At 46.9% G+C, this 26,016-nt stretch overlaps 4 protein-coding genes across 4 annotated transcripts; 1 reads left to right on the forward strand and 3 right to left on the reverse strand.

Moving 5' to 3' along the window:
- Positions 1 to 15,298: 15,298 nt before the first annotated feature.
- Positions 15,299 to 15,654, forward strand: PtA15_4A491 (uncharacterized protein; the record flags this gene model as incomplete). The annotated part of the gene is made up of 2 exons (XM_053168380.1): positions 15,299 to 15,332; positions 15,404 to 15,654. The coding sequence occupies 2 exons, from the start codon at positions 15,299 to 15,301 to the stop codon at positions 15,652 to 15,654; spliced, it is 285 nt and encodes a 94-aa protein (XP_053019595.1).
- A 3,857-nt stretch (positions 15,655 to 19,511) lies between these two features.
- On the reverse strand, positions 19,512 to 19,864 carry PtA15_4A492 (uncharacterized protein; the record flags this gene model as incomplete). The annotated part of the gene is made up of 2 exons (XM_053168381.1): positions 19,512 to 19,522; positions 19,576 to 19,864. 2 exons carry the CDS (start codon positions 19,862 to 19,864, stop codon positions 19,512 to 19,514), a joined length of 300 nt encoding a protein of 99 aa, XP_053019596.1.
- Positions 19,865 to 22,080: 2,216 nt separating this feature from the next.
- Positions 22,081 to 23,693, reverse strand: PtA15_4A493 (uncharacterized protein; the record flags this gene model as incomplete). Its single annotated transcript, XM_053168382.1, has 4 exons — positions 22,081 to 22,514; positions 22,936 to 23,218; positions 23,300 to 23,568; positions 23,639 to 23,693. 4 exons carry the CDS (start codon positions 23,691 to 23,693, stop codon positions 22,081 to 22,083), a joined length of 1,041 nt encoding a protein of 346 aa, XP_053019597.1.
- Positions 23,694 to 24,026: 333 nt separating this feature from the next.
- Positions 24,027 to 25,223, reverse strand: PtA15_4A494 (uncharacterized protein; the record flags this gene model as incomplete). Its single annotated transcript, XM_053168383.1, has 3 exons — positions 24,027 to 24,211; positions 24,307 to 25,034; positions 25,114 to 25,223. The coding sequence occupies 3 exons, from the start codon at positions 25,221 to 25,223 to the stop codon at positions 24,027 to 24,029; spliced, it is 1,023 nt and encodes a 340-aa protein (XP_053019598.1).
- Between the last annotated feature and the right edge of the window lie 793 nt (positions 25,224 to 26,016).

Below are 26,016 nucleotides of genomic sequence, written 5' to 3' on the forward strand. Positions count from 1 at the left end.
GGGAAAAATTGAGGTCACCTGAGGGCATGTGATGTGAAGAAGACTCTTGTTCAGTCTCCAATCATACTCCAAAACCCATTGAGTGGGACTCCCCAATGACCACAAAGGGGCCATTGTTTTGATAGTGGAGTCTTGCCACAGTAGCTCAGGTGTCTGAACATGTTTTACTCAATGTCACCTGCCACCAGCTGTCATCACATTTTCCCTGGTGCTGTGTATTTCAAAATATAAAGCTAGTATTTTATTATGTGGCGGAGAGTGTGAGGGTGATAATTTATTTGAATCTTGTGGGGGGAATGATCTCCCTCCTTGGATTCCATGGGGGGAAAAGGAAGAGAGAGCCCCTCCTTATATAGGAAAATGTGAGGCATTTATGCTGGTGGTCTATGTACATGAGGGGTTTTGGCTGGTGTGCCTTTACAAATGCTGTGCAAATACAGCTATGTACAGTGTGGCAGTGTATACATGAGCAAATTTAGCTGGTGATCTAGTTACAAGTGTGGCTTACACAGCCCTCTGGTTGCTATGGAGTCTTCTCAAGTGACCTGCACAGCTTTCTGTATTGCTGTGTAGTCTGCTTGATTGACTTGCACAGCCCCATGGTTACTATGCCGCTTTATTAATGTGGCTTGTGGTTGCTGGGTTACTGTAATAAGTGGCTTGTGGTTGCTACACAGCTGCATATGAGGCTGGCTGGTTGCTACGCAGCCACATATATATGTAAAAGGGTAGTTTGTAAGCTATATACATGCAGTTTTGTAAAACTGTGTATGTAAACTGAAGGGAGTGTGTGTATCAAAAAATGGTGTAATGTAACACTACATATGTAAACTGGAAATTTTTGAATTTTTCCATCCAGAACTAAAGCGTCTACCACACCGTCCACAAATCCAACACAGCCTTCAAATCCTTCTTTTCGCATCACATCCGAGATTTCTGCACGGCGATTGGCATCCGGCCACACAACATATTGGCGTCCAATTGTGATAATCGCCTCGATGACTCTGTGAGTGACTTTGATAACAGTTCCTCGCCCAACATTCAACGTTCGTGAGAATCGTCCAACAGAGGCTCCATTGCCATTCATGCCAAGTCGCTCCAGAGTAATGGCTAGTTGATGGGCTATTGGAAGCTGTGGTCAAACCCCTCCGCGATGAAATACAGGATTTGCACAAATCAGGTCAAGTACATCTATGAATCCCGACTTCAATGTTCTTGCAGCTTGTCGGAAATCTTTGTTGGACATTGAAAAAAGCCTCTCTAGGTCAAACTCGTCTTGAGTTTTGGGAGTTGGTCGTGGTTTGAGATATTGGCTTGACAAAGTATACTGAAGGATGTCTTCAAACAATGTCCGATCACTAAAGAGCAAGTCGTACGCTCGTTGTAAGGAGCTGTTCTGTGGAAACAATAGCTGGGCATCAGAGGGGATAGGTTTCCTGTCCAAAAGAGCATTGAGGTCTTCAATCTCCAGCCAAACAATTATTAAAAAAAGGTCATGGATGAGAGTTTGACGTTCTGAGTATCCCCGCATTCCTAAACAAAGAGGATTGGTTAGTGAGACAAGGAAGAAAAGAAGTGATGGGGATGAGTACCTACCAGGATGATGGTGTGTTGATGTCTTGGAGAGGGTTATGTAGGTTTGGCGGTGGTGATGGCTTTGGCGGTGATGGCTTTCACTATCAGTTGTGTTTCCATCTGCTGATGGCACATGTGGTGATAAAATTTTATGCATAAAATTTTATGCACGTTTTTTTTACACAGCTGGTTGTAACTAAAATTTTGCTGGTCGCGGCCCAACGTGAACCGGGCTAATAATCATATAGTACTCATTTATTACAAGTCTGTTTGGCAAACCAAAATTCACTTGGTGTCATACACACTCATCACCATCCCTCACAATGTTGCCTCCCAGCATGCTTCAAAAAAAAAAACAGTACCAGCTTGGACGAAAGAGGATGGCACTGTTCATCATTATCCTGATTGGCCTCCGTCAGTGGTCGAAGACAATCAAACATCCGTACAAGGATAGCATCTTAACGCCTCATGAATCTTGATGACCCAACCAGTCATCAAGAGGGACTCTACACCCTCTCGACGACCGGACAAGTCATCAAGAGGGATTCTACACCCTCTCCATGACTGGTTGAAACCAGTCATCGAGAGGGACTCTAAAACCTCTTGATGTCCGGTCAACCACTCATTGAGAGGGTGAGTCCCTCTCGATGACCGGATGATTCTACACCCTCTTGATGAGTGGTTGACCGGACATCAAGAGGGTGTAGAGTCCCTCTCAGTGACCAGTCAAGCAGTCATCGAGAGGGACCGATCAAGCAGTCATAGAGGGATTCTACACCCTCTCGATGACTGTGTGACTGCTTGACCGGTCACCAAGAGGGACTCTACACCCTCTCGATATCCGGTCAGCCACTCATCGAGAGGGTGTAGAGTCCCTCTCGATCCGGTCATCGAGAGGGACTCACCCTCTCAATGAGTGGTTGACCGGTCACCGAGATGGACTATACACCCTATCAATATCCGGTCAACCACTCATCGAGAGGGTGTAGAATCATTCAGAGGGACTCACCCTCTCGATGAGTGGTTGCCCGGACATCGAGAGGGTGTAGAGTCCCTCTCGATGACTGGTTTCAACCAGTCATGGAGAGGGTTTAGAATCCCTCTTGATGACTTGTCCGGTCGTCGAGAGGGTGTAGAGTCCCTCTCAATGACTGGTTGGGTCATCAAGAGGTGAAGTCCTCCTCAATGACCAGTTGAACGGTCATCGAGAGGGTGTCCTCTGGATGGCCTGTCAAACCAGCCATCCAGAAGTTGATGCGTGCTCTTTGATGACCGGTTGACCGGTCATCGGGAGGTTGTGTAGTACTCCCTAGATTGGCCAGTACATATATGTAGCCATGGGCCAGCCATTTATCACCCGGGTATAGAGGTCAGGACCTCTATTTCCGGATAGCTGGGGGAATAAATTTCCCGTTATACCGAGTAATGAATTTTACGATATAACTGGCCGGCCCAAACACATATAAATGAGGTGTTATACCCCGAGCACCCCCGGTTATAAATTGCGCGATTTATAACCAAAATTGGGGCGTCCAAACGGGGCCTAAGCAAAAACACCCACCAATGGCAAAACTATCAAAATTGTTGAATATGTGGACTTCAGACTTTGCCATATCATAAGGAACAAGAAAATGGGTATTCCAATTGATTTTTTATGAAGATTTGCATGACAATAACTATAAGAATAAATATTCGTCTGTTTTTTCTGCTAGATTAACAAGTATGGTGCAGGAAGAAAAGAAAAGATATACAATGTACCATTCAATTGGTTTTGCTCATATTGGATGTGGCAGTTCAGATTTCTTGATGCAAATAAAGCCAATCCTATCATCAAATGCTTCTGGGTGTCTGGTTTAATAGACTTGAAGCATACTCTACCTAGAGATGGGCGCACAGAACCTGTTGCGGGTATCCACTATCCGCTGGAGGCCCTCAGGTACCCGCCAGCGGATGTCTGAGATTCCGGCAGAATCCAGAGGGTACCTGTGTATTCCGGCGGGTATCCGCTCTTCCTAGGGTATGGGAGCTGCGGCGGTTGGCAGCCATAAAGCTGTTCTATGTTGTTGTTGATCGGGGGGAGTCCCTCCCGGTCAACAGCAACATACAATAGTCGACCAGGATGAGTCCTTCCCGGTCAACAGGCATATGTATCGAGCAGTTGATTGGGAGAATTCCGTCCTGGTTGACAACTAGACATACCAGTCAACCGGGAGGAATCCCTCCTGGTTGACGACTATACACACCAGTCAACCAGGAGGAATCCCTCCCGGTCAACAGTCATATCAAGCAGTCAAACGGGAGGAGTCCCTCCCCATATTGAGCAGTTGACCGGGAGAGTCCCTCCCGGTCAACAGCCATATCAAGCAGTCAACCGGGAGGCGTCCCTCCTGGAAAATAGCTTTATGCAGCAGTTGACCAAGAGAAGTCCCTCCCGGTCCACAGCCATATGGAGCAGTCGGCCAGGAGAAGTGCCTCCTGGTTGACTGACATATGCAGCAGTCAACCGGTAAGCACGTTTTGAGGGGCGGGTATCTGCCCAGGCGCACAGGTACCCGCTGTCGGATGCAGATGCCAGGAAATGGCTAAAATCAGCCACGGATATCCAAACACGGGCACCTGGATGCGAAGCGCCCATCTCTAACTCTACCAGTACCATCAACAAGGCAGCCAATTCACCCACCACAGAGGCAAACAAGACATGAACCAGGTTTTTTTTGTAGCATGTAATCATCAAACCAAAAGGGACAACTCCCAGAGCTCACTCTTGGTGATATGCATGTGCGCCTGATCTGCAAGCATCCCACATCTGTCCCTCTGAGAACCTCCCAACAACAAGGACGTCTGCAACCTCGCTCTTGTCCCTCCACTGATACTGGATCTGGTGGCGACCACAGAGAACTGGTAGTAAGGGGCCCAATTGAGATCATTGCCTTGGATTTGCAGGTTCTTCTGGTTGGAAAGGGCACAAAGTAAATGGTGTGCGTTGGTTGGCAGCACCTGTGTATTCGTGGATGAAGATGGTGAATTCAAGTGAGGAGAGCTGGGGCAACTGGTGGATCTGATGCTGCTGGTCGCCAGAAGTGCCTGCTGGGGGTTGTAGCTGAAGCCCTGGCTGTGCGCGCTGCAGGTTGGGACAGGGTGAGTAGGTATTGGTTGTAGGCTCAGCCTCAGGATGCAAACGGGTCGGGTTTGGGTCGGAAAACAGTGCTCGAACCTGAACCCGATTAAGTGTTGGGTTGGGTTGGGTTGGGTTGGGGCAGAATTTCCAAAAGACTGCCCGAACCCGAACCCAACTAAGGAGCAGATGGGTCGGGTCGGGTCCGGGTTGGGTCAAGCTTGACCCGGTAATTTTGAGTGATAGAACATGAGAGAGTAACAATTTGAAAAGAAATAGACAAAAAACAAAATTGGTTTGGGTCAGCTGCAGGCGGCCGGCAGTTGAGGGTGATTGCAACGGATTTGCTCTGAGTCACCGCGGGCGTCTCAAAGGAATCCGCCCCTTGTTGTTTTGGCGGGTGGCGGTGGCGGCGTTGATGGACTCGGCAGCAGTGGATCGATGGATTCGGCGGTGGTGGGTAATGGGTTGGTGGTGGCAGGCTGGATGTGGATTGGCAGCAGGCCGCCTTCCTGCGGGCCCCCCGGGGATTCCCCGAGCACGGCCCGCGCTTGCACGACAATAAGAGACATGTCAAGAAATTTCACAAGTCACAGCTCCTAATTGGGTCATAGCCGGGTCTTTGGGCCGACCCGAAATGATAAACACCTGCCCAAACCCAAACCCAATTAGTCCTTGGGTTGGGGCGGGTTGGGTCAAAATCACAAATAGGCTACCCAAACCCGCCCCAAGACCTGACGGGTCTTGGGTCGTTGTTGAGTCGACCCGACCCACTTGCATCCTGAGGCTCAGCACCAGGGAACAAGAATGGTTGATGAGCTCTGTTTTGAATCCTTTGAATGCCATCATCTTGCGCAAACACCAGTCCTCCATTCCCTCCATCTTCTTGATTATATCTAGGACATTGAGTGAGGACGCGTCGTAAGCAGACCAAAACAAGAGACATCAGTGCGGTGCTATTATGGCTCTTTTGTGGCTGGAGAGCTTTGTTAACGGTGTGGTGCTCCATTCCAAACCATAAGTAGTATTTTATTGCTTTTCTTTACATACATTCATCATTACATTTCCCATTTCCCCCCATAACCCTTCACAAATACTTCATTATTATTGCATATTCAGATTCTACGCCAAATTTTACCTATAGTCACTCATACATAGTACCCCCTTATCTTCAATGGTTCAGTAGTTATAAAGGATATAAGACTTACAGACAACCTACATTCTTCATTAGTTACAATACTCATTTCATTAGTAACCTACTTGAATCATTACAGTAAATTCCTTTTACATATTTATTCTCACATACTAAACCCTTTACATACATTTCTCATTATGTACTATACCTATTTTACACATTACATCATTGGATCTGTGCTTACCTCTTTCAGTAGTGCTCATCATCACAAGTTGTTACTATGTTTTCATCACTCTTCCCCATTAGTACATTCTTTTATTCCCATAACCAGCATTCCCCTTTCAGCATTGCTCATCATTACATACTGTTACTATTTTCACATCACTCTTCCCCATTTGTACATTCCTTTATTCCCATAGCCAGAATGCCTCCACTGTCTGTGCTCATCCCTCCTTACTATAAGAACTGTCTTCCCCCCCTCACTTGTACCTCATGCAGAATTTATAGATAATTTTAGATACAGAAATTATAAGTGCCCATTCTCATCAACCCCTTGCCATTAAACCTTGCCATTGCATTCCCCACTCTCATCACTCCTCCAACTCTCTTACCCTCAGTAGTCAGTAGTTAAAGCTCATAGTACTAGCTCCTAAGATCAAGCAGAAATCAGCCACACCTTTTTCTTCTTTTTCTTAGTGTTACTCTCATCCCCTCAGCATTAGTCAGGAAGGCAGCCTCATCAGCACCCTTGCATAGCTTACATTAGTACTAGTGTTGCTATCCATTTCCCTTCCAAGCTCTATTCTCCCCCTTGAGTAGTTCCACAACGGAACTCTTGGCAATATCAGAGATCAGAGTGGCTTACCCATGTTGAAGATCATCATTGGTATGTACTTCTCTACGGTGATAATGTGGAACAGACAGTTGCCTAACCATTCAATGATCTGGTTCAGATGCTTGGCTCAGTTTTACGGCTCTGGGGTGTGGAACAGGTTGATTCTGGTAAAGAGCACAAACATCTGTGCACAACAGCACACATTTTCTGCAGCCTGTCAGCTGTGTTGTTTTAGCAGTTGGGAAAGATAGTTAGAGAAGGATGGAAAACCCAAGGACTGAACAGAGAACCAAAGCTCCAGATATCTATTTGGTGATCCCATGCAGCCTCAATGATCACCTTGGGAGTGCAAAACGCGGGGCTCTGGACTATCCAGCTTGGTTCATCTCTGGTCAAGGGGTTGTTTCCAAAGTCACAAATTTGACAGAGATGGTGTATTCAAGCTGCTCATTCTCTCCCAGGCGAGTGGTCTTGAGATGGGAGGCAAGCAAGGGGCACAAAGTCTTGGTGCCGTGCAGGCTCCTGGCGGGGTCGTTGCGCTTGGCGCGGGTATTCTTCTCAATGTTGTTGATGGCCACAAAAATGCTCTTGGGCTTGTGAAGGGGGCAACAGATTCAGATAAGGGTGAGTTGCTTGGAGGCAAGAGTATAGAGGTGTCCTGCGTCTGGATTCTGAATTGGTGCGGTCTCCATGGAATTGTTTACAGTTACAGCGCCGCGGCGTGGCATTTACATAGAAGGCAACACAATTTCTGGCCTGAGGGTGAGAGTGCCTGAGTCAAGTTGTGGTGTAGCCAAGAGCTTAAAACACGGACAGGCTGGCTGGTTCTTCTTTCCCCAGGGGGATTGGAGATGCTGCACTTCCAGCTATCTATTGCCCTCAACCCCTCCGCTGTTGCGCGTTTGCAGTTTGAGGGGCAAAGAGTGGGCGCCCCACTGGTCAGCAGCCTTTGCTGCAGGCCAGGGGCCTTCACGTGCAAAACCTTTTTGATGCAAACCTTCTGCCAACTTTAATTCCTCTTCCGACGTAGATGGTGAAGTTATTAATGTATTGTCTTTTCTAGAATGCTTGGATTTTTTCCACAAATTCTGTTTTTTTTATGCACTTAACCTAAAATCACAGTTTGCACCAAACTTTGGCCAAACCTTACATTCAAGGTTTTTTAAGCACATGCACACAGAAATCATCACTCAACTTCAAATGACACTTTGAGATTTAATTCTGCCTGGGATGACAACCCAGCCATCTGTTGGCCTCTCCCTGGCCTCCATACTGGCAGAGGGCAGCGGCCAATGGTAATGGGCACCGGCTGGTGGGGTATGTTGGCCTCTTCCTGGCCCCCATACTGGCAGAGGGCAGCGGCCAATGGTAATGGGCACCGGCTGGTGGGGTAAGGATGGCACTCCGGTTCAGAATATGAACTTGGTTTTTCTCTAACCCAACGTGTAGACCACCTACTGGAGGATGTTGGCCCTGCGGGTGGATTTGGCCTTGGGCCTTATCTGACATCTGTCAAGATGCCGCATGCAGAGGGATATGAAAAATATTGCATTCCCCTTGGTCAACAAAAACAGAAAATTTGAGAAATAGTCCAAGCTTTGCAGAAAAGACAATACCTATAAGCAAATCTGATGCGCACGATCCCGCGCCAGCTAGCACTCTATTTATTCCTAATGAATCCCCAAATGGATTCCCAAATCCTGGAAGTCCAGACTGGCCGCATATGAATGGTCCCAATGACAATCCTTATAACCTTTACACTGCTGAGGCTGACGAAGACAAGTGGATGCCGCCAAACGGCTCCCAAGCCAACCCATAACGCATACTTTCTGAAACCATAGAGTTCAGGGCCGTACTTAGTAGGAGTAGTAGGGAAATTGTCTGTGGTTTCAGAAAGTATGTGGTATGGGTTGGCTTGGCAGCCGTTCGGCGGCATCCACTGTTCTTCGTCAGCCTCAGCAGCGTAAAAGCTATAAGGATTGTCATTGGGACCATTCATATGCGGTCAGATTGGACTGCCAGGGTTTGTTAATTCATTTGGGGAGTCATTAGGAATAAATAGAGAGCTAGCTCAAGCTGGCGCGGGATCTCGCGCATCGGATTCACTAGGTACATTAGTAACTTCGCCATCTACGTCGGAAGAAGAATTAAAGTCGGCGAAAGGTTCGCGCAGATAATCATTAGAAGGTACTATTTGGCCGGGCTGAAAGGGCGCGAGTTAGCCAGGCATCAACATAATGATAAGAAAGTTTTTTTTTTCTAATAAGACTATAGGGTGGAGGTACTGCTATGGACGCGGAACAGAAGAGTGGCGGATGACGATTCTATAGAACCGGCTCGAAGGGCCGGCTTTATAGACCTGGAATCAACAAATGGAACCACAACTCGGCCCGGCTTCAAGATTTTTAGTAGGCAGACGCCCAGCCGAGAGCTTCAGCTGCTTTTGGAATCAAATGAAACACAAATAGGCGAGGGCCTTCCTCGCTTGTTCAACGGAACGGGACACATGAAACAAGATGTCGGCGACTTTGCGCCCGGCTTGGGTTCCTCCTGAAACACTACCTGAAGCAGATATAAGCCTCCCGACCAATGAAGAACCCATGAAACGAGCTCGGCGTCATTGTGTAACGACTTCTTTTGATTCTACTGACAAGTTACTGATGATTTAACAATTATTCGTCAAGTGTTTCTTTAGTTCCTGTCTTTAGTTCGATTGACGATCGGGAATTCCCGAGCGGTGTAGCTCTTCAATCTTGATTCATGAAAAGGATGATAAGTTTTCATTCTGTGACGTCATCGGAGTTTTGCCAATGGTGGTTATCTACTCTCCTTCCTTGTATCTCTTTCCTTCTCCTTTCCTTTCTTTTCTCATCGAGATATTATTTGTCATTATAGTTGTAATCCTATTTATCATTATCTATCCAAGTAATCCTAATTCTCGGGAAGCATACAAATCAAAAAGCTTATAAATTACAAACATTGACTCGGAATCTTACCTATTAGGGGGGTTCACAATTGAATTTTATAAAACTTTGGAGGCCAATTTAAGGCCTTTATGAACATAATTTTCCAATTTTGGCAAGATGTCCTGAAAAAGGTGTGACTGATCAATCAGTGCAATTTATCAACTTTTTAAAAATATGTTCATAAACAGGTCAAAATGGGTCCTAAAGTTTTACAAATTTCAATTGTGAACCCCCCTATTACTTAAGCACACAGCAAACTATCCTCTCGGATAAGTTTCATAGCTACATAGCAAACTAAGTAGTAGGCTGGACTTCACACATTGCCTGGGCCTGGATACTATGAAACACAGAGGCACCGCCGTACCCAAATTGGTTTCTCTGATACCTCACCTGAAAGGGACATATTCCCTACCTGCTCTTTACTCTGCAAGCATCAGTGTTTGCCCAAGTGTGAGGACAAGACTACTACTCAGTACGCTATATATTGGCTTTGAAACTATCTAAGAGGATATTTCACCAATGCTTGGGTAATAGTTAAGGTTCTAGTTCAATGTGATGCGCAATAGAACTATCTTCACAATTATATATATGTTTTGCTTTTACCGAAGTGAAATTCTTTGGATAGACAATTTTAAGGATGATGATTGTAATGAAAAAGAATATATCAATGAGAAAAGGAAAGGAAAGGAGAGGAGAAAGGAAAACAAAACGAAATATGAATCACAAAAAGGAATTGAAAATGATCAATGACATCTGCAAAATGAAATACGTCATAGCATCCCCAAAGACAATAGATTGAACAATTAACTCGAATGTCAATTACAAAGTTAATGAAGATCCAATCATAATTAATCAACCGGATGATTAGGCATAAAAACCCCGATTAGCACGTGCTAGTCGTTACACCAAGCGCACTGGCAAATGGAACCTCAGCTCCCCTTGTAACTTGTTCTTTTTGATTCTACTTCTAGTTCTTTCCATCAAGAAAAAGAATATTCCTGCATTTGCGCCCGGAACCAGCCTGGATGATGTAATAGGGGGGTTCACAATTGAAATTTACAAAACTTTGGAGCTAAATTTGAGGCCCCTCTGAACAAAATTTGAAAAATTTGGTAAAATGCACAGCAGCATGTGCTGCTGGTCATTCAGTCCAATTGATCAATTTTTTAAGAAAAAAATTGTAAACACCTTAAAATGTGTCCCAAACTTTTGTGAATTTCAATTGTGAACCCCCCTAATAGCCGTTTTTGGCAACTTTGGCAAAATATTGGACTGCGTCCTCAAGCAGCGCTACCACGGATGGCTGCTACAAGTATTGGCTTTAATCCTTTTGGAATCTGAAGCGCAAGCAGCGCATGCAATACGCAAAATGGATGGCGCGGTGGCTGATGGACAGATACTGGTTGTGGAACTCAAATAAATTAAGGCCCAAGCGCAAATTACTACTACTGATGGCGCAGCGCAGGACGTCGGATCTAACACTGCAGAGGTACCTGTCACACAAGCCCTCCTGTCACAAATCTCCTGAAACCAACCCAGCGCGGAAATGGCAACTCTTCATTGAGATTAACCAAAGGAAAAATCATAATTGAAGTTTCCTTTAATACAAAGCTACAAAAATAGGTTAAAAATCATAAAGACATATAAAACATGTTAAAAATATTTAAAAAAAAAAATGCTTAAGAAAATTCCCTGCATAATATAAAAACCTAAAAATACTACCAGCCGGCCCCCGTCTTTTCCTTTTTCTCTTTCTCTTTCTTCCTCATTTCTTTCCCTTTTTCTTTTTCTTTTCCTTTTCTTCTTCTTTTTCTCATCATACACTATATGAAGACCGGCTCATTCTCACTTTGGATGATGGGGACATCATCAAATTTGGGGGTGGATGTGATGAGCCTCATCAAAACAACTTTACACTCTGCAGGCTCTAGGAATAAACTCTCAAGGCAACCAATCACTTAGGACAACAACACAGAACTCAGGACGCAGTGAAAAATTGGACAAAGTCAACCTTCAAGAGAGCCAGGGTATTGCCAAAGACACAGGATCCAGGCGCCTCAACATCAAACACTCCATCATCACCAAATCCAGACATGCATCAAACATCAATCCCTGTTTCATATTTCTCACAACCACAACTGAACTGCCCCCCAGATTGTCTATATAAACTGCCCCTTTGTCCACCCTTTTTTCCCCCATCAGCTCATCAGATAGTAGTTGGTCAATGGTTATATAGTCTCATAGTTACCTTATAGTCAATTACAGTAGCCATTCTGCCTTGAAAAATATATTATCTTACCTTCTCAACATCCAGTAACCATTCTACGTGAGAGCATTACTTACTTCGCCATTTTATCACTTTACTCTGATATCATCTTGATCTTCTGCGCCACACCTTTTCTTGAGTTTCATTGATCTATTGGTGTCTTCTACTCTTTAGCATTTCACCCAGAGGGCAGCCTTTTCACGCACTCATCCCCTCCACAGCTATCTCTGTCCCGCGCAGTAGTCCCAACAGTGCTTGACTTGGGCTGGAGGTTGAGCCTGTGGGCACAGCACTGCTGATTTTGGAATGCTAGGTTGAAAATTTAGAGCTACATTTTTTTTGTTTTTGATTCACACTGATTGTTGTGGATTTTGCAATGGTTTTTTTTCCAATGGGGAAACCCATGATTTTTTTTCTCTCATTTTGTTTATTTACAGGGGGAACCCTTGAATTCTTTTTAGGTTTCTGGAAAATCTGTGTCTTTAATAAACTTGGATAACATTACTGGGAAATGGGCTAAACCAGCAATCACAACATTTGGTGTGATAAATTAGTACTAGTAGCAGTGAAAATCTCCTCAAGAAAATGAACATCTTCAATTTAAGCCTCAATATCCCAAAATATTGGTGATCCTTATTTGGTAGAGCAATCAGTAACCAGTTTGTGACTCTGAAGCACATTGATTCTTTTCAACAAATGCTTCCCTAGAATAGGATAGGATCAATCACTCCTCCTTCATCTCTAGCGCAAAGAGTAGCACAACCTTTAATCATTAATGAATTCAGGTGTTCTAACGACCAATTTCAAATTTCAACCTATTCCACCACTTCACCACATAATCTAAAAAGACAATTTGAAAACTAAATCCCAATAAAATGCACTTTTTCAAGGAGAAGATGCACCAAGAGGATGAATCCACCTCAGCAAAATCCCTAAACTTTTGCAGAAAGTTGAAGAACCTCCTTGAAAGATCTAAAATCATTCATGGAAGCATCAAAGTCTGAATTGAATAACTAAGATATGCATGTGTCCCAGAAAATGATCAAGAGTACTTCCCCTATTCCTCTGGACTTGAAGCCTGAATTCAACCAGGCATATTAATCCAGCTAATGATTTACCACCCAGCCCCAACTTTTGACAGCCCAAGCCTCAGCCCTTCATGTTCATCAACCAGCATGATTGTATTGTTTTTAACAGGGAATAATTTTCAATCCATGCAAGCAGCACTCCTGAGGAATTGAAGGAATTGGCCAAGACTGAATATTCAGCTAGAAGTGGTACTTGAACCAATGGTGCAACCAATGCAATGCATTTATTGTGCATTGGGATGTATTTTGTTAGTTTGAATTGGTGATCCATTGCATTGGTATTGCATTGGCCTGCAAATTCAATGCAGACTTTCTCAGATTGGATGAATTGGCCTGCCAATGCAATGCAATGCAGATTTGGTGGTATTGGCCTTCATGCATGCTGTATTGCATTGGTAACACATTTTTCTGCCAATGTGATTCATCCTTTTTCAGATGGGATGTAATGGCCTGCCAATGTGATTCACTGTATTGTCCAATGTGATGAATGTAGCACATTTTTGTGCCATTGCTTGAACAAGCAACCTCTAAACCCAACAGATTCTTACAATATCTTGTTATTCCCCCCCCCCCCCCCCCCCCCCAGTCATCAATACAAGTTTATTAAATCCACACAAACATGGAAACCTAGATCTAAGTTTTGGTGTATTTCTAATTAAAAAGTAACACAACAGAAGAGCACACAATTCAGAAAATCCCAGCCATTGAAAATATCCCCAAAGACCCAAAGGCCCTATGGATGACCCTCCAGCTGTGCCAAAGCAACAAGCAAAAAAGGGCCGGTGGTGAAAAACTTTGTGAAAGAGTTGACAAGGAGGGGCCTAATCAAGCAACTAGGGGGCTTCCAGGGAGGGGGCAGACAAAACCGGAACCCCTGGGGGGACAAACCTTCACAATCCCACTCCATTTAAACACCCCACCACCCACCACAATCTACAAATCCCACTCAATGTTGAAATCACTGCCACTTTTGCCTGGCCAAATGTTGCTCCTACCCCGTTGCTGGTTTCATTTTTTCTTGTGAGTTTCAAATATTTGTTTGCCTACTCCCAGGCCCCTGTTTGCCTTTGCCGCACCAAGTGTCTGCAACTGGTGAATCATCCTAGCCACCCACCACCTCATTGCTTGGCCATCCCGCACTGACCCCTGTTGTACATATATCTTTTTATTCGGAATGGTTCAGCCTTGAGATTCAACTCTGCTCAACACGGCAATCTCAGTCTGTTGCTATGTGGAACTTCACAGGCCTTCTACCAGCTTCCTCAACTCAGCACAAATGTTTCAGGCCAAGGCACACAAGGTCCACCACGACTCCAGAGGAGGCTTGTCCAGCACCCACCCATGCAACAACCTCGACCATCCCTCCAGCATCTCCTGTCCCTGAACTCAACCTCAGCTTGTTAGTGGCGGTGCCGCTTTTTAGTGGTGGTGCCGCTTGTTAGTGGCAGTGCCGCTTGTTAATGGTAGAACTCGTGGTGAATACAACATCAATATTGCCTAGTTGTATTACTGCTTGGTCAGCCACTTCACCCTCTCTTTCTTTCCCTATTCCTCTCAGTTGGCTTGCTTGATCTTTTTTTGTTTATTTTTCAGAGCTCTTCTCCACACTATAGATTGACTTTGTTTTTTTTTTCTGGTACATACACGGCGGGCGCGATTTTTGAACTTGTATTGGGTTGGCAAGCTGTCTTGGCCAGAAACAGGTCACCCTGACTCGCCTTCATCAACGCGCACTGGATGACTTCCCGTCATCATTTAGAGAGCTCTAGATGCCTCTCTAAATCCTAAATTAAGACACCTATCAAAAATTCAACCAGTGCACATGAAAGTAATGAACTGTAGGGCTAGGAAAACAATTCCCTTTTTGTCAAAAGTTAAGAATTTGGTTGTGTAAATTGAGATCTGGGAGGCTCCCAGACTCAACGGGAAGTCCTCCACTTTCGACGTGCACTACCTCTTTTTTTCAGAAAGCTCAAGAATACAACAAGGATCAAGAATACGACAAGATGGTAGACGAAATGGTCAAATGGGCGACTCAAAGATTAGCAAAACATACGCCAGCGACGGAAGGGACGGACGTAACCGCAAGTAAAAACACTGCAGAAACCAGCGAGATGATTTCTGGTTAGTTTTGTCAACTACTGGAGCAGCCTAAGTTGTTGGCTAGCTGATTGATAATTGATAAATCACGGTACTAATAGACACGCAAGTCGGTAACGTTAATACGGGATCAAAAGAACATGACATAGGAGCGGTTCTAGATGCGAGTGAGAGCGATGATAGGACGCTTTTAAAGGTTAGCTCTCTAAGTTGTTGAGATGCCCTTATTTTTCATTTGCATTCCTCAAAGATGTTGAGATGAAGTGAGAGGTATTGAATCTTGATAATATACAACTCATTTGCAATCATCACAGAAATACCAGACCCGGCTGGCGCGGTGACGGTTGATAAACCTACCAATAGACCAGCCGAATCAATTGCTAGGCCAGAGTCGACGACTGCCAGATACAAAGCCCTGCTAGGCAACATCCCGCAGTTCGAGAGAACCGGAGATGATGTCGTAGTGACGAAGGGCATGGCTCAGGTTGCAGTCACAAAACCCATGGCTCCTGCGACGGAATCGGAGTCGATTAATCCGGCAATTACCTTGAATGAAGCGAGTGCCTTGCATTAGACAGACAAGGAACAAATCCGGCAGTTGATCACGGAAGCAATAACCAGAACCGCCAAGGTCAATCGGTTGGCGGGAGGTCAGCTAAACACAGCTTGGTCAGCTTTAAAGCCAGCCCAGAGTCAAAATCTGATATCAGCGACTGACATGGTCATTAAACGGTGAGCTCGGTCGATATGATATGTCTTGGGTCACCTTGAATCAGCAAGACCGACATCACTGATTGAAATCAGTCAACGTTGCAGACCTATTCAGCCCGATGACTCTAAGATGGGGGTGATGTCACCTGGTTCAGGTGTCTCTGCATATAAATCACTTCCCCTCCTCCCCCCTTGACCCTTCAGCGTTGTTGATCTCGCTCTCATCCCCTCGCCTCCACCCAGCCCCATCCCCTTGCCTCTATCATGTCCTCCTCTCTTACCTTGCCTGGTTCCCCATCCCATCTCACTCTCATCTTCTTCTCTATCTTGCTCTCATCTTCTTCTCTCCAGCCTGCCTGGCTCTGATCTCCTCCCCCCCATGCATTCTTCATCGCCCCTTCCTAATTGTTCTTGCTCCCACATCCTCCCTTTTTAGTTCCTCCCAACCTCAACTGTTGAATTGAGATAACTAGGATTTTATTCCTCTTATTAGTAATCGTGTTTGGTTATTTAAAATGAGTATGTGTAACTAAAAATAGAGACTGTTTTGTACCTAGGAGCGAGTCCAGTCCGACTCCACGTTTAGAGTGATAAAAGAGAAGAAAAGATTTGATGTGCTGCTTGCAAGCTGTCACTCTGAAAGAGTGCAGGGACCAAAACCGCCGGAGGAACAACACCAGATTTTATCAGTATCTGGTTCCCAGCTTGGTTGTTTTGGATGGGCGTCATTGCTCTCACTTTTTTGGCTCAATCCAAGTAAAGCCTCACAAGTCGGCGATGCACTGGGATAGCGAACTGATTGTGCTACGTTCTGAATACAGCCGAGCTACAATATCAGTTTCCTCTATCTATCAAGGCTCTGCAGAGTCGCACTCACCTCCAGTCGATGCTGGGGTTATACGTCCTCTGAGGCTAGAGCCGGTTAGGCCTGAATGCGCTTTGTGGTCGTTCGTGCTGTAGTTGCGAACAAGCTATCAGCCGCCAAACCATTGCTGCCTTGGGATATAAATGAGCTAATTTCCCTCCTTGGGGGAGCGCTGCGACCTGGAGGGTCCCCGGCGTCACCACTCCACATAGAGAGGGACTTAGTTAAGTTAGCATTGGGATCCGCCAACACTTACCTTGAAGGTAGTTTGTTGTGCGTGATCTGAGTTTTCTCTGCGCCAATTGCTGACGAGGCTGGTTGGAGCACCCGTGGCCACTACTATACCCCATACTATACTCATACACAAAACCCGCGCGCGGCGGTGCCTATAGTACACAACTCACGGTTATAGAAATGCCCTCTGAGATCCTCCAAACCTCTTGAGCCTCGAACCCTTCCACTCCCTGGCTGGGCGTTCGCTGGTTTGACATGTGTGGTCACTGCCGGGCCCCCTTTGGGGCGGCGTTCTCCCTTTGTGGAGCTTCCAGATTACTTCTGGTCTGCGTGGGTAGTCCCGGGAGCTACTCTGGTAGGTCCCCAAGGCTACCCCGTACGGGCTGAGGGAGAGGGGGGGTCTTTCCTTCTCCTCCTTCTCTCTGTACTCAAGAGTGAGGAGGGAGAAGCTGTTTTGGGAAGTGGTGCTTCCCTCTTACAGTGAGACCTGCCTCTTTAGGCGGTTGATCTCACGCGTTGGCGTGGATCACACTTGAAAAGGCCGGAGCCCGCACCCATAACTCAGGGGGGGGAAATCCTGAGCCTGGCTCCGCGCCTATGCCTATCCCTCAGCGGTTGGACCCGCCTGTCCGTGTTGTCTTGCGTCAGTCAAACTGTATAGCTTGTCATTGTAATCATCAATTTAGTGTTTAGACTTGAACTATAAGCTCTTCTAGGTCGCGTGGGACCTCTATGAGAAGTTGGTCCTTTGCCCTGTGACCGTCGCGCCGTCCTCTGGAGAGCGCGTCTGCGCGGTTTTCGGCGGATACTACCCGTTTGGCCACCAGATTTATCTGGTGTTTAATTAGTATCTTCTGAATTATTTTCCATTCAGAATTCACGAAGCGGTCTCCGGACTTCCTCCGGAGGATGACTGATTCCGTGGTCGAGTTGTCGGTCCACACAATGAACGTCTTGCTGCCCTGAGCACCCAGCTTGATGAGCATCAGTAGACCTAGTCGCACGGCAATAGTTTCTAGCCTTGCAATGCGCTCCTTTTCCGAGTCTGAGGTCAGGCCCTTTGCCAGCAGTTCTGTTGAGCGCAATCTGAACTGTGCCCACTTGCGGCCGATCAGAACCCCTATCCCAAATTTTGTTGATGCGTCTCCTACCCAACCGACCTCCGTTGGGTCTGGGTTTGCAATGAGCCTGGTCGATTGGAATTCCTTCAGGGATGTTATCCATTCGTGTAGGTCTTCCTTGACGTCTCTGGGTACTGGTCGGCGTGTCCGTTTGTCTTGCCATTCCATCTTCCATTTGTACAGACTACAGATGTAGCAGCGTAGTTGCGGTAGAGCGTAAGCCACGTGATTCAAACGACCAGCCAATATCTCGACTTCCCCGTAGCCAAACTTTGCCCCTTGTTCAAGGAAGGCTTGAATCTGGTTGATCCTCTTGCTGAGCTTGTCTGCCGGTAGTCGGACCGTCTTGTGCCGGCCGTTCCATATGAAACCGAGGTATTTCTGCTCCTCTAAGAACGGAGAGAATTTTTCTTTGTTTGTCTTCACGCCTAGTTGGTCCGAGCGTTCCACAACGTCCATCATCTCCAGGTCTGAATGTGCGCTTTTGACGAACAAGTTGTCGTCCACCCACCGAAAGATGGCGAGGACGTCGAATTCCTTCATCATTAACGACTTCCACGCATCCGCTGGCCGGCCAAACGACCCACATCCCGCGACTCCACCAAAGGTTATCCTTGTATCTAGCAGGAATTTGTCGTCAAAAGTCCTTACCATTAGGTATGGCCATTGGTCCGGCGCCGTTGGAATTTGGCGGTAGGCCTTTTCCCAATCAAAGATGGCGAGAAGGACTGGTTCTTCCAGTTCACGGATGAATTTGGCCACGGTGTTGAAGTCGTCCCAGGTGGTTGGGAAGTTGTTTGAGTCCACGAACGAGTTGACTGACGGTATGCCCTGCCGTCCGTGCGGAAAGGATAAGTCGTTTATTGGGCGCAGTGATCCGTCACCGTTTATCACGGCGCCCAGCGGGCTTGTTCGGAAGAATTTGAAATGTTGTGCTACTTCTTCTTTCTCGAAAGGCCCGAACATCCTCCCTGCCGCTAGTTCCTTCTGGAAGGACTCCTCAATCTTAGCTTTCGCCTGCCATGCCGAGTCGTGGTTTGGTGGTGAGTAGAAGCTCCCGGCCAGCTCAATGAAGTGTGGAGGGATTCCTTGGGTGAAACCTCTAACAAAGCCTTGTAGTACGTCGTTGTATTCGGGTAGCAGGTCCCACTTTTTGAGCGCCTTTGTCCATTCTGCCACATTCATCTCGCAGGACACTGAGGTCGGCCACGTTGCACTGTCTCTGCCTCTCCTTTCTTTGCACCTTCTGCCCCTGCTCATTCTCCCACTTCTCTCGGTTCTCACAGTCTCACAGGGGTAGGGTTTCATGCCTTCAATACCTATCAAGCTTAAATTGGGTAAGGAATGAGAAATCGATTCAACTTCATTAGGCCTCTTAACATACTCTTGGGCTGGACAAGAAGGGCTGGTGACCCGGATGTACAATGCGTGGACAAAAAAAAAAAAGAAAGGGGGGGGGGGGGGGTAACTCCGCTATGGATGGGGGGTGATCGACCAAAATTAATGAGGGGCTGGGGGCAGGAGACCGGATATCAATCTCTGCAACGCCCGTAGTCTTGCTCACACGACCAAGCCCGCCAGACGATGATGGTATCAACGAACTGGGCCTTACTGGTTATTTCGGCCTTTGCCTTTCCCGCTACCGCGCCACTCTCCTCGTGTGTCCCCTCGTTCGTTCCCTCTGTCCTCGCGGTCTCTACTGCGGTCGTGACTCTTGTCGTTGTAGCCGCCGTCCCAGCGATTGCCTTTATAGCCTTGAGTTCGGCTCTGCCTGCCTCCGCTTGGTCCTCGATCGCCCGGTGATTGCGCCCTGTTTGAGTATGTTTGCTGTCTTGCCTGGTTATTGTTGCCATTCTTCTGGTTTACGCTGAGGTTCGGATAGTTGGCGGCCTTGGCAGGGTCTTGGGCCGTAACTGGATCCCATGTCTTCCTCTCGCCTCCTTTTGCGTATGGATTTTCGGTAAAGTCAATTTCGTCGAACTTCCTAGTTCAAGCAATGATCTTCTGGGCGATCTCTTCGTTCCTGATCGAGATGTTGCTGATTGAGATCCGTCCGTCAGGCATGACGACACGGTGGGCGAATGCGTTCATCCAAACGTTAATGTCATATCTGAGCCCCGTCATGAACCCGTGCTGGGTGACAAGCTGATCGCAAATCTTCTTGTGGGCTTGCACCCACCCCGCGAATTTGACGTAATTGCAGACCTTTATCAAGGCGGCCTGGAAACCCTGATGGTTGATGGACCATTCGGCATACGTCTGGGTATACTCGCACGGGTATGGGTACCCGGTGTACCGATATTTGTCGGTGTTGTTGTCGTCTGCCTTGGGGCGCTTTTCCGCGTAGTGGATGATGGCTTTGTCTTGCCAGACTTCATTAAAGATTGTCAGGGGCAACGGGCTCCTCAGCTCCCGCAGGTTGTGTTCGAAAAATGGCGTGAAGCCGACGTCACCGCTCGTCGGTCTTGCCGCGTCATCGAAGACCATACCCGAAGGCATGGTATCCACTGGGCCGATTGCTGGAATTGCGTCCCCGGTCTGGGCGTCTGTGGGCCTCAATGTGGGGTTCCCGGTGATTGGCCTGTTGCCGCCGGATTGCGTCTTGACGTTCTCTGACAAGCGCTTGACTGGGTCGGTCAGAGGGGCTTGTTGGTGGTCCACCGCGTGCTCGGTCCTCCCCAGATTCTCGCTGATCTTGAAGAACATCAACGCCAGGTCGGCGTTCCCTGCGGCTTCTGCTGCTAGCGCACGATCGACCATCAAGGACACCTTCGTCTGCACCCCGGCCTCTGGGTTTTGGGGTCGTTGTGGGTTCAACAATTCGATCTCGTCGTGGTCGACGAGAAGGGCAGCTAGGTTGTGGTAGCAACATGCGCTCAGTATTCCTCTGGGTCGGCTTATTCCTATTGGAAACTTACCGGCTTCGCTTCCCTTCGCCTTTGGTCCCTGCGACTTATCCCCCAGCAAGCCTTGGTAGAGCGTTGCTATCGGGGGGGCGCCGCTGGTCAACGGACCTTCCTCTGGAATGGCGCGATCGTCTCTGGGCGTGTTCGATCCCATTGGTGTCTTGGAGGTTGACCTCGTTGAGCGGTCCGTCGGGGGGATGGTCTTCTTAGGGGCTTTGTTCTTCCCTTTCTCGGTCTGGTTTGCTTCTTCGCCGCCTTGTTGGTGAGGTGGTTGCAGGCCTTCCTGGTCTTGTTGTTGGGTGAGCGGATCTTGCTGAGTTTGGGTCGGCTCCCCCTCCGGTTCTGGTTGTTGGCAACTTCCGGTCATTGATGATCTGGCGAGGTTTGCGAGGTTGGATAATCGGTTGGCCATTGGGCAAAATTTTCCTCTTTGCGGTTTGGCGACGGCGAAGGATGCTGAACCGGCGATGAGTCCTCGGCGCTGGGTCCTAGATCTTCTAGGTTCAGCTGCCGGGACCTTGGCGCTGATAGCCACGCCGTGGTTCTTCGCCCGCAGCCGCAACACCTCCCTGGTTGCGCTGCGTCGCCTGCACGCGCGCGTGGTGGGGCTCACTGGTCGCCACTCCATGGACCGGCCCACATCCGCTACGCTCCTGTAAGCTACCATCATCCCCCCTGAAATCCGACAAGTCTTCAAGAACCCCTCCCGATGTATCCTCCCAGCCAGACCCTTACATGATCCTCACAACACATCACCCCACCAAGTAACTAAACATCACCCGGCCTCTCAACATCACTCCTCAGCCCACACCAGCTTCCAAGCTCACATCGCACTCCGGAAACAGCATAGGCCCCATGTAAAACACACTCACCCGTTACTCAGATCAGCTCAATGTCAATACAACACATGGCAATTTGAAGTTTTTATATTTCCTTCACACCACAGACTTGCTTAAGTTTTTTAACTTCATTTCTTGTGATTGTGTCTTATAAGTTTGTTACTCATATAAAATGTAAACTGGAAAAAAAATAAGTTTGACATTGAGACCGATAAAATGGTGACAAAACATGTGGATACCAGAGATTTACAACGACATGCGCTTGGAAGGAAAAAAAAACTTGGAATTGAACAATGATAAAAAAACCATAGTGGAGACAAAAGTTTAGTTATCTCTCTCATTGTCGCCCTCATCCGGTGCATTGTCTTCACCGTCCTCGTTGTCGCTGCTTCCCTTGAAAAGATCATCTTCCAATTCTTCACTGTTGGATTCAGTTGAACTAGCTGACTTGTCATCAGCATGGTGAGATGAGACATAATTCTGCTTCTTTTTCTTTGCTTCCTTCACCACTTGACGTTCGGATGGTTTACTTGCCTTGGATTTCGAGCATGAAGCCTCTTTTCTTGAATTTGAGTTTGTTGGCTTAGCAGATTTGATGGTCGCACCTTTTATAGTCGGTTTCTTTTGTATTTTCCTAGACCTTGTAGTTTCTGAAGGTGGCATGGCACCAACGGGGACGCAAACTCGATTCGATTCATCGAGAAGTGTTTCTTTGTTTGTATCACCCAGACATTGAGTGACATCTGCTGTGGGGCTTCCTAGAAGTTCAACCCAACCATTTTCAATGGCAATATGAAGTCGTTCGGCACCCCCCTCCGAAATATTTGCAGACCTTCCACAGAAACAGGCTGGTGTAACTTGAAGAGGATTTGGCTGGACCCGCAATATAACATTCAAGCTTGCCAATTTTTTTTGGGTATTCTCGCCAGGCCATCCCCTACGTGCCACACCATTTGTAGCTTTGACTGAAGAGCAAATTATCAGCACTACACAAAACAGTGCAGATACTGAGATACGTACAAAGAGCATATTTCAATTTTGTTCGAACTGCATGTAAGTGATCTATGTCCTCCCCCCCAGGTATGGGATTAACAGTCCCCGAGGCTAGATAAAGGTCAAAAAACATCAGCATTGTTCATATGCTTTGCATCTGCCTGTAACCTGATTGCACACACTTACCCAGGTCGTTTGCGCAATTCTCAATGGTCAAATGAGGATTTGCCGCCAATCGTTTCCTTTTTCGAGGGGGGAGAAAGGCTTCTCCCCCCATAACCTTCCCCAAAGCCAATTGGCCTTTGACAAAATCTAGAAACGCACCAGTTGGGTTTGGATTGATTTCAAAGATGTCAAGGAACGACTCGCCCATTCTACTTCCCCCACTCAGTACAGCTCTGCCTTTCAGGTGAGGGTATACTACAACTAAGTACCCTTCGATAGCATGGGACTTCTCCAAGTTTTTTAACTGGAAACGAGTCAAACTATCAGCAAATATCAACTGAAGCTGGGAGGGGTATGCCAGAAATACTGCGGATGGACTACTCACATCAACCAGTACCTTTCGAGCCCAACGATTGGCGTCAAACCCTTTCCCAGAACGTCTTTTGCGTGACTTGTTCTTAGCAGTATCGATAGCGTCGGAGAGTTCAATATTCTCGTCTTCGGAAGCTTCTTTGGCTGTTTTGGGCTCTCTTACAAAAGGATTTGGAAATGTTGCTAGAAATTCTGGGTCCTTGTACTTCTGCTGGTCTGCTTCATCTAGCTCGCGCCATAAGGCTCCGTACTTTGAGCCTTTCTCTTGAATTGAAAGAGATTCTGCAATAACATATTGATCAGTTAGCCTAAGATTCTGGCAATGTGCAAAGGGAATGAAAAAAGCACGCACTATCGTCTCGGATCTTGATAGCCTCGGGATCATACCGGCAAAAGTTGGTATACATGTTTGAACCTCGTGTGCGGTTTTCTGCACCCAAATAGGACTGCACCGAATCGAATTGAAGTCTCCTGCTTGCCGCAATAATAAGCAACTGCCTTTGAAACTCCTTGTAAGCCTCTTGGATCTCCACCTCATCAGCGGAGCACAATCGGACATAATGAGCATGCTTATTGACTCATTGTTGAAGCTCATCGATATCCATTGTCTTCAACTCCTCAACCAGGTGAGGTGCCAACATCATTTGTGACTTGGATTTTGGTGGAGCTGAGGGTTCAGGGTTGCTCAAGGGTCTAGGATCAGAGTTTTCAAAGCTTCCTTCAGCCGTGTTCTCGCCATCTCAATAGTTTTCTCCCTGGTCGTCGAGCTCGCTCTGAACCTCATGGTTGACAAGCCTAGATTTGTTCCGATCCATCTGTGAGAAGTCAAGCCCAAGGGATACGTCTGGATCAAGTAGATTTGTGTTGCTTGCGGCTCCCTGGGACTTCTTCTTCTTTGCATCAGCACGTGCCTGTTTCTTGGCAGCTTGATATGTACCACAACCGTCACATACATCCACTTCAGTCAGCACAAAAAACAGAGCCCGGCAGTAAAAAAATCAGAAAAATTGAAACATTTACCATTTTTGACTGCCTCGGCACGCTCATGCTGAAGCTGTTCTTCACCGCGTCGGAGCTCTTCTTGAAGATTTGGAAGTGTGGATACACGTGGCGCGGCCACCGAGCGGTAATTTGAAGTGGAAACATCTGAGCGGTTTTGAGTCTTACGGGTTGCTGGAGTCACTGCGGACTCAAGATGTCGGTATTGCGGCGTAGACGGAGAGGTATCTTGCGAGGACCTGTTAAAAGGATCCGGGTTAGTCGGGTCATACTGCGAAAGACCAAGACGCTGTTCTGACTGTTTTAAAGGACCGCAACAAGGATCCAGCTGGGTTGAACGCCTGTCACAAGGGTGACATTGTGAAGACAGTTGACCAGGATCCATCAAGTCATTCCGAGAGTGGGAAAAGTTATCTTGCTGATTGGTTGGATGGTTGAAATTGACCTGGCCGAACCTATTCGGATGAGAAGATGGAACTGGAGCTCGATGCGAAGAAACTTGAAGAGGTTCTACATGAGCGGGAGCTTGCCGAGGATCTAGAAAGTTGTTTTGAGAGGGGGTTGAATGATCTTGGCGGCTGCTGCTGTTGAAATTGGTCTGGCCTATCCCAACAGAGCCTCGATGAAGTTGGTAATTCCCCGTATTCTGGTTATTATAGGTGTTAATGTTTGTGTTCAGATCTGTACTTCTACATTGACTTCGGTAAGGGTTTGGATTGAATGTACGTCTGTCAAATGTAAACGGTAAACTGATAGAAAATAATTGAGGATTTTGATCAGTTTGTAATATAATCATTAGCAAAAGAGGGTATAACATGACTTGCTCACCTCTGGCCTTCCGTGTGGTTTTGAAATTCCCTAGTGGGCTGAGCACTAGAAAAGAATGTTGCACTGTGATTTCCGCCATTCGGATATGATCCTAAACCTTGATAAGACATTTGTTCCAGGACAGTTCTAGAGCAATCACCTGAGAGGAAGCAATGAGATGAATAGCCAATAGATGAGGAAGAAGCAAAAAAGCCCGGAGATACATACAAGTGAACGCGCCGCCAAGAGTCAAGCGCAAGTGCACGCGCCGCCAAGAGTCAAGCGCAAGTGCACGCGCCGCGGAGAGTCAAGCGCAAGTTGCCGAAGGCGGGTGTTGTGATTTGCCGCAGTCTTACTGTCGGATTACACGTAAACCAACAGTAGGACTGCGGTGCTGCGAGTGAGATTGGCCAGCCGCGGGCTGTGGCACCATCCCGTTTGATGGCTACGGTGCAATCCTCCGCATCAGCATAGGGTGGGTGTATACCGGGGACCTGTACTGTAGCACTGAAAGCAGGACCCACACCCGTATCCACCCCATCAAATTCTACCAGGTACCCAAAAAAAGGTCACCTTAGCATTATTTGACATTAAAAATTGTCTACTTAATACCTTTGCAATAATCAGATACTTTCACAGCACCTTCCAAAGGGTACTATTTTCATGGTGAAAAGTTTAGGGAGTGGGCCAGAACATCTTTCAGATTTCATGAGAACATTTGCTCGGGAGGTAAAAGTAGGGTGGAGCAACACATTGGTATAAACCTTTTCTGTTTGACAAATCAATGACGTAAAAATTTTCCCAGCAGTTGATTGATATCATTGGTCTTTTCAGGAAGGGGCTAGTGTGATGCTAACAGGATTTTTGGAATGATGCTAGACCAGATTGCATGGCAGTATAATTGGTAGAGATAATTGTGATTTG

This window comes from Puccinia triticina, chromosome 4A, assembly GCF_026914185.1.
Source record: "Puccinia triticina chromosome 4A, complete sequence".
Classification (NCBI taxonomy): domain Eukaryota; kingdom Fungi; phylum Basidiomycota; class Pucciniomycetes; order Pucciniales; family Pucciniaceae; genus Puccinia; species Puccinia triticina.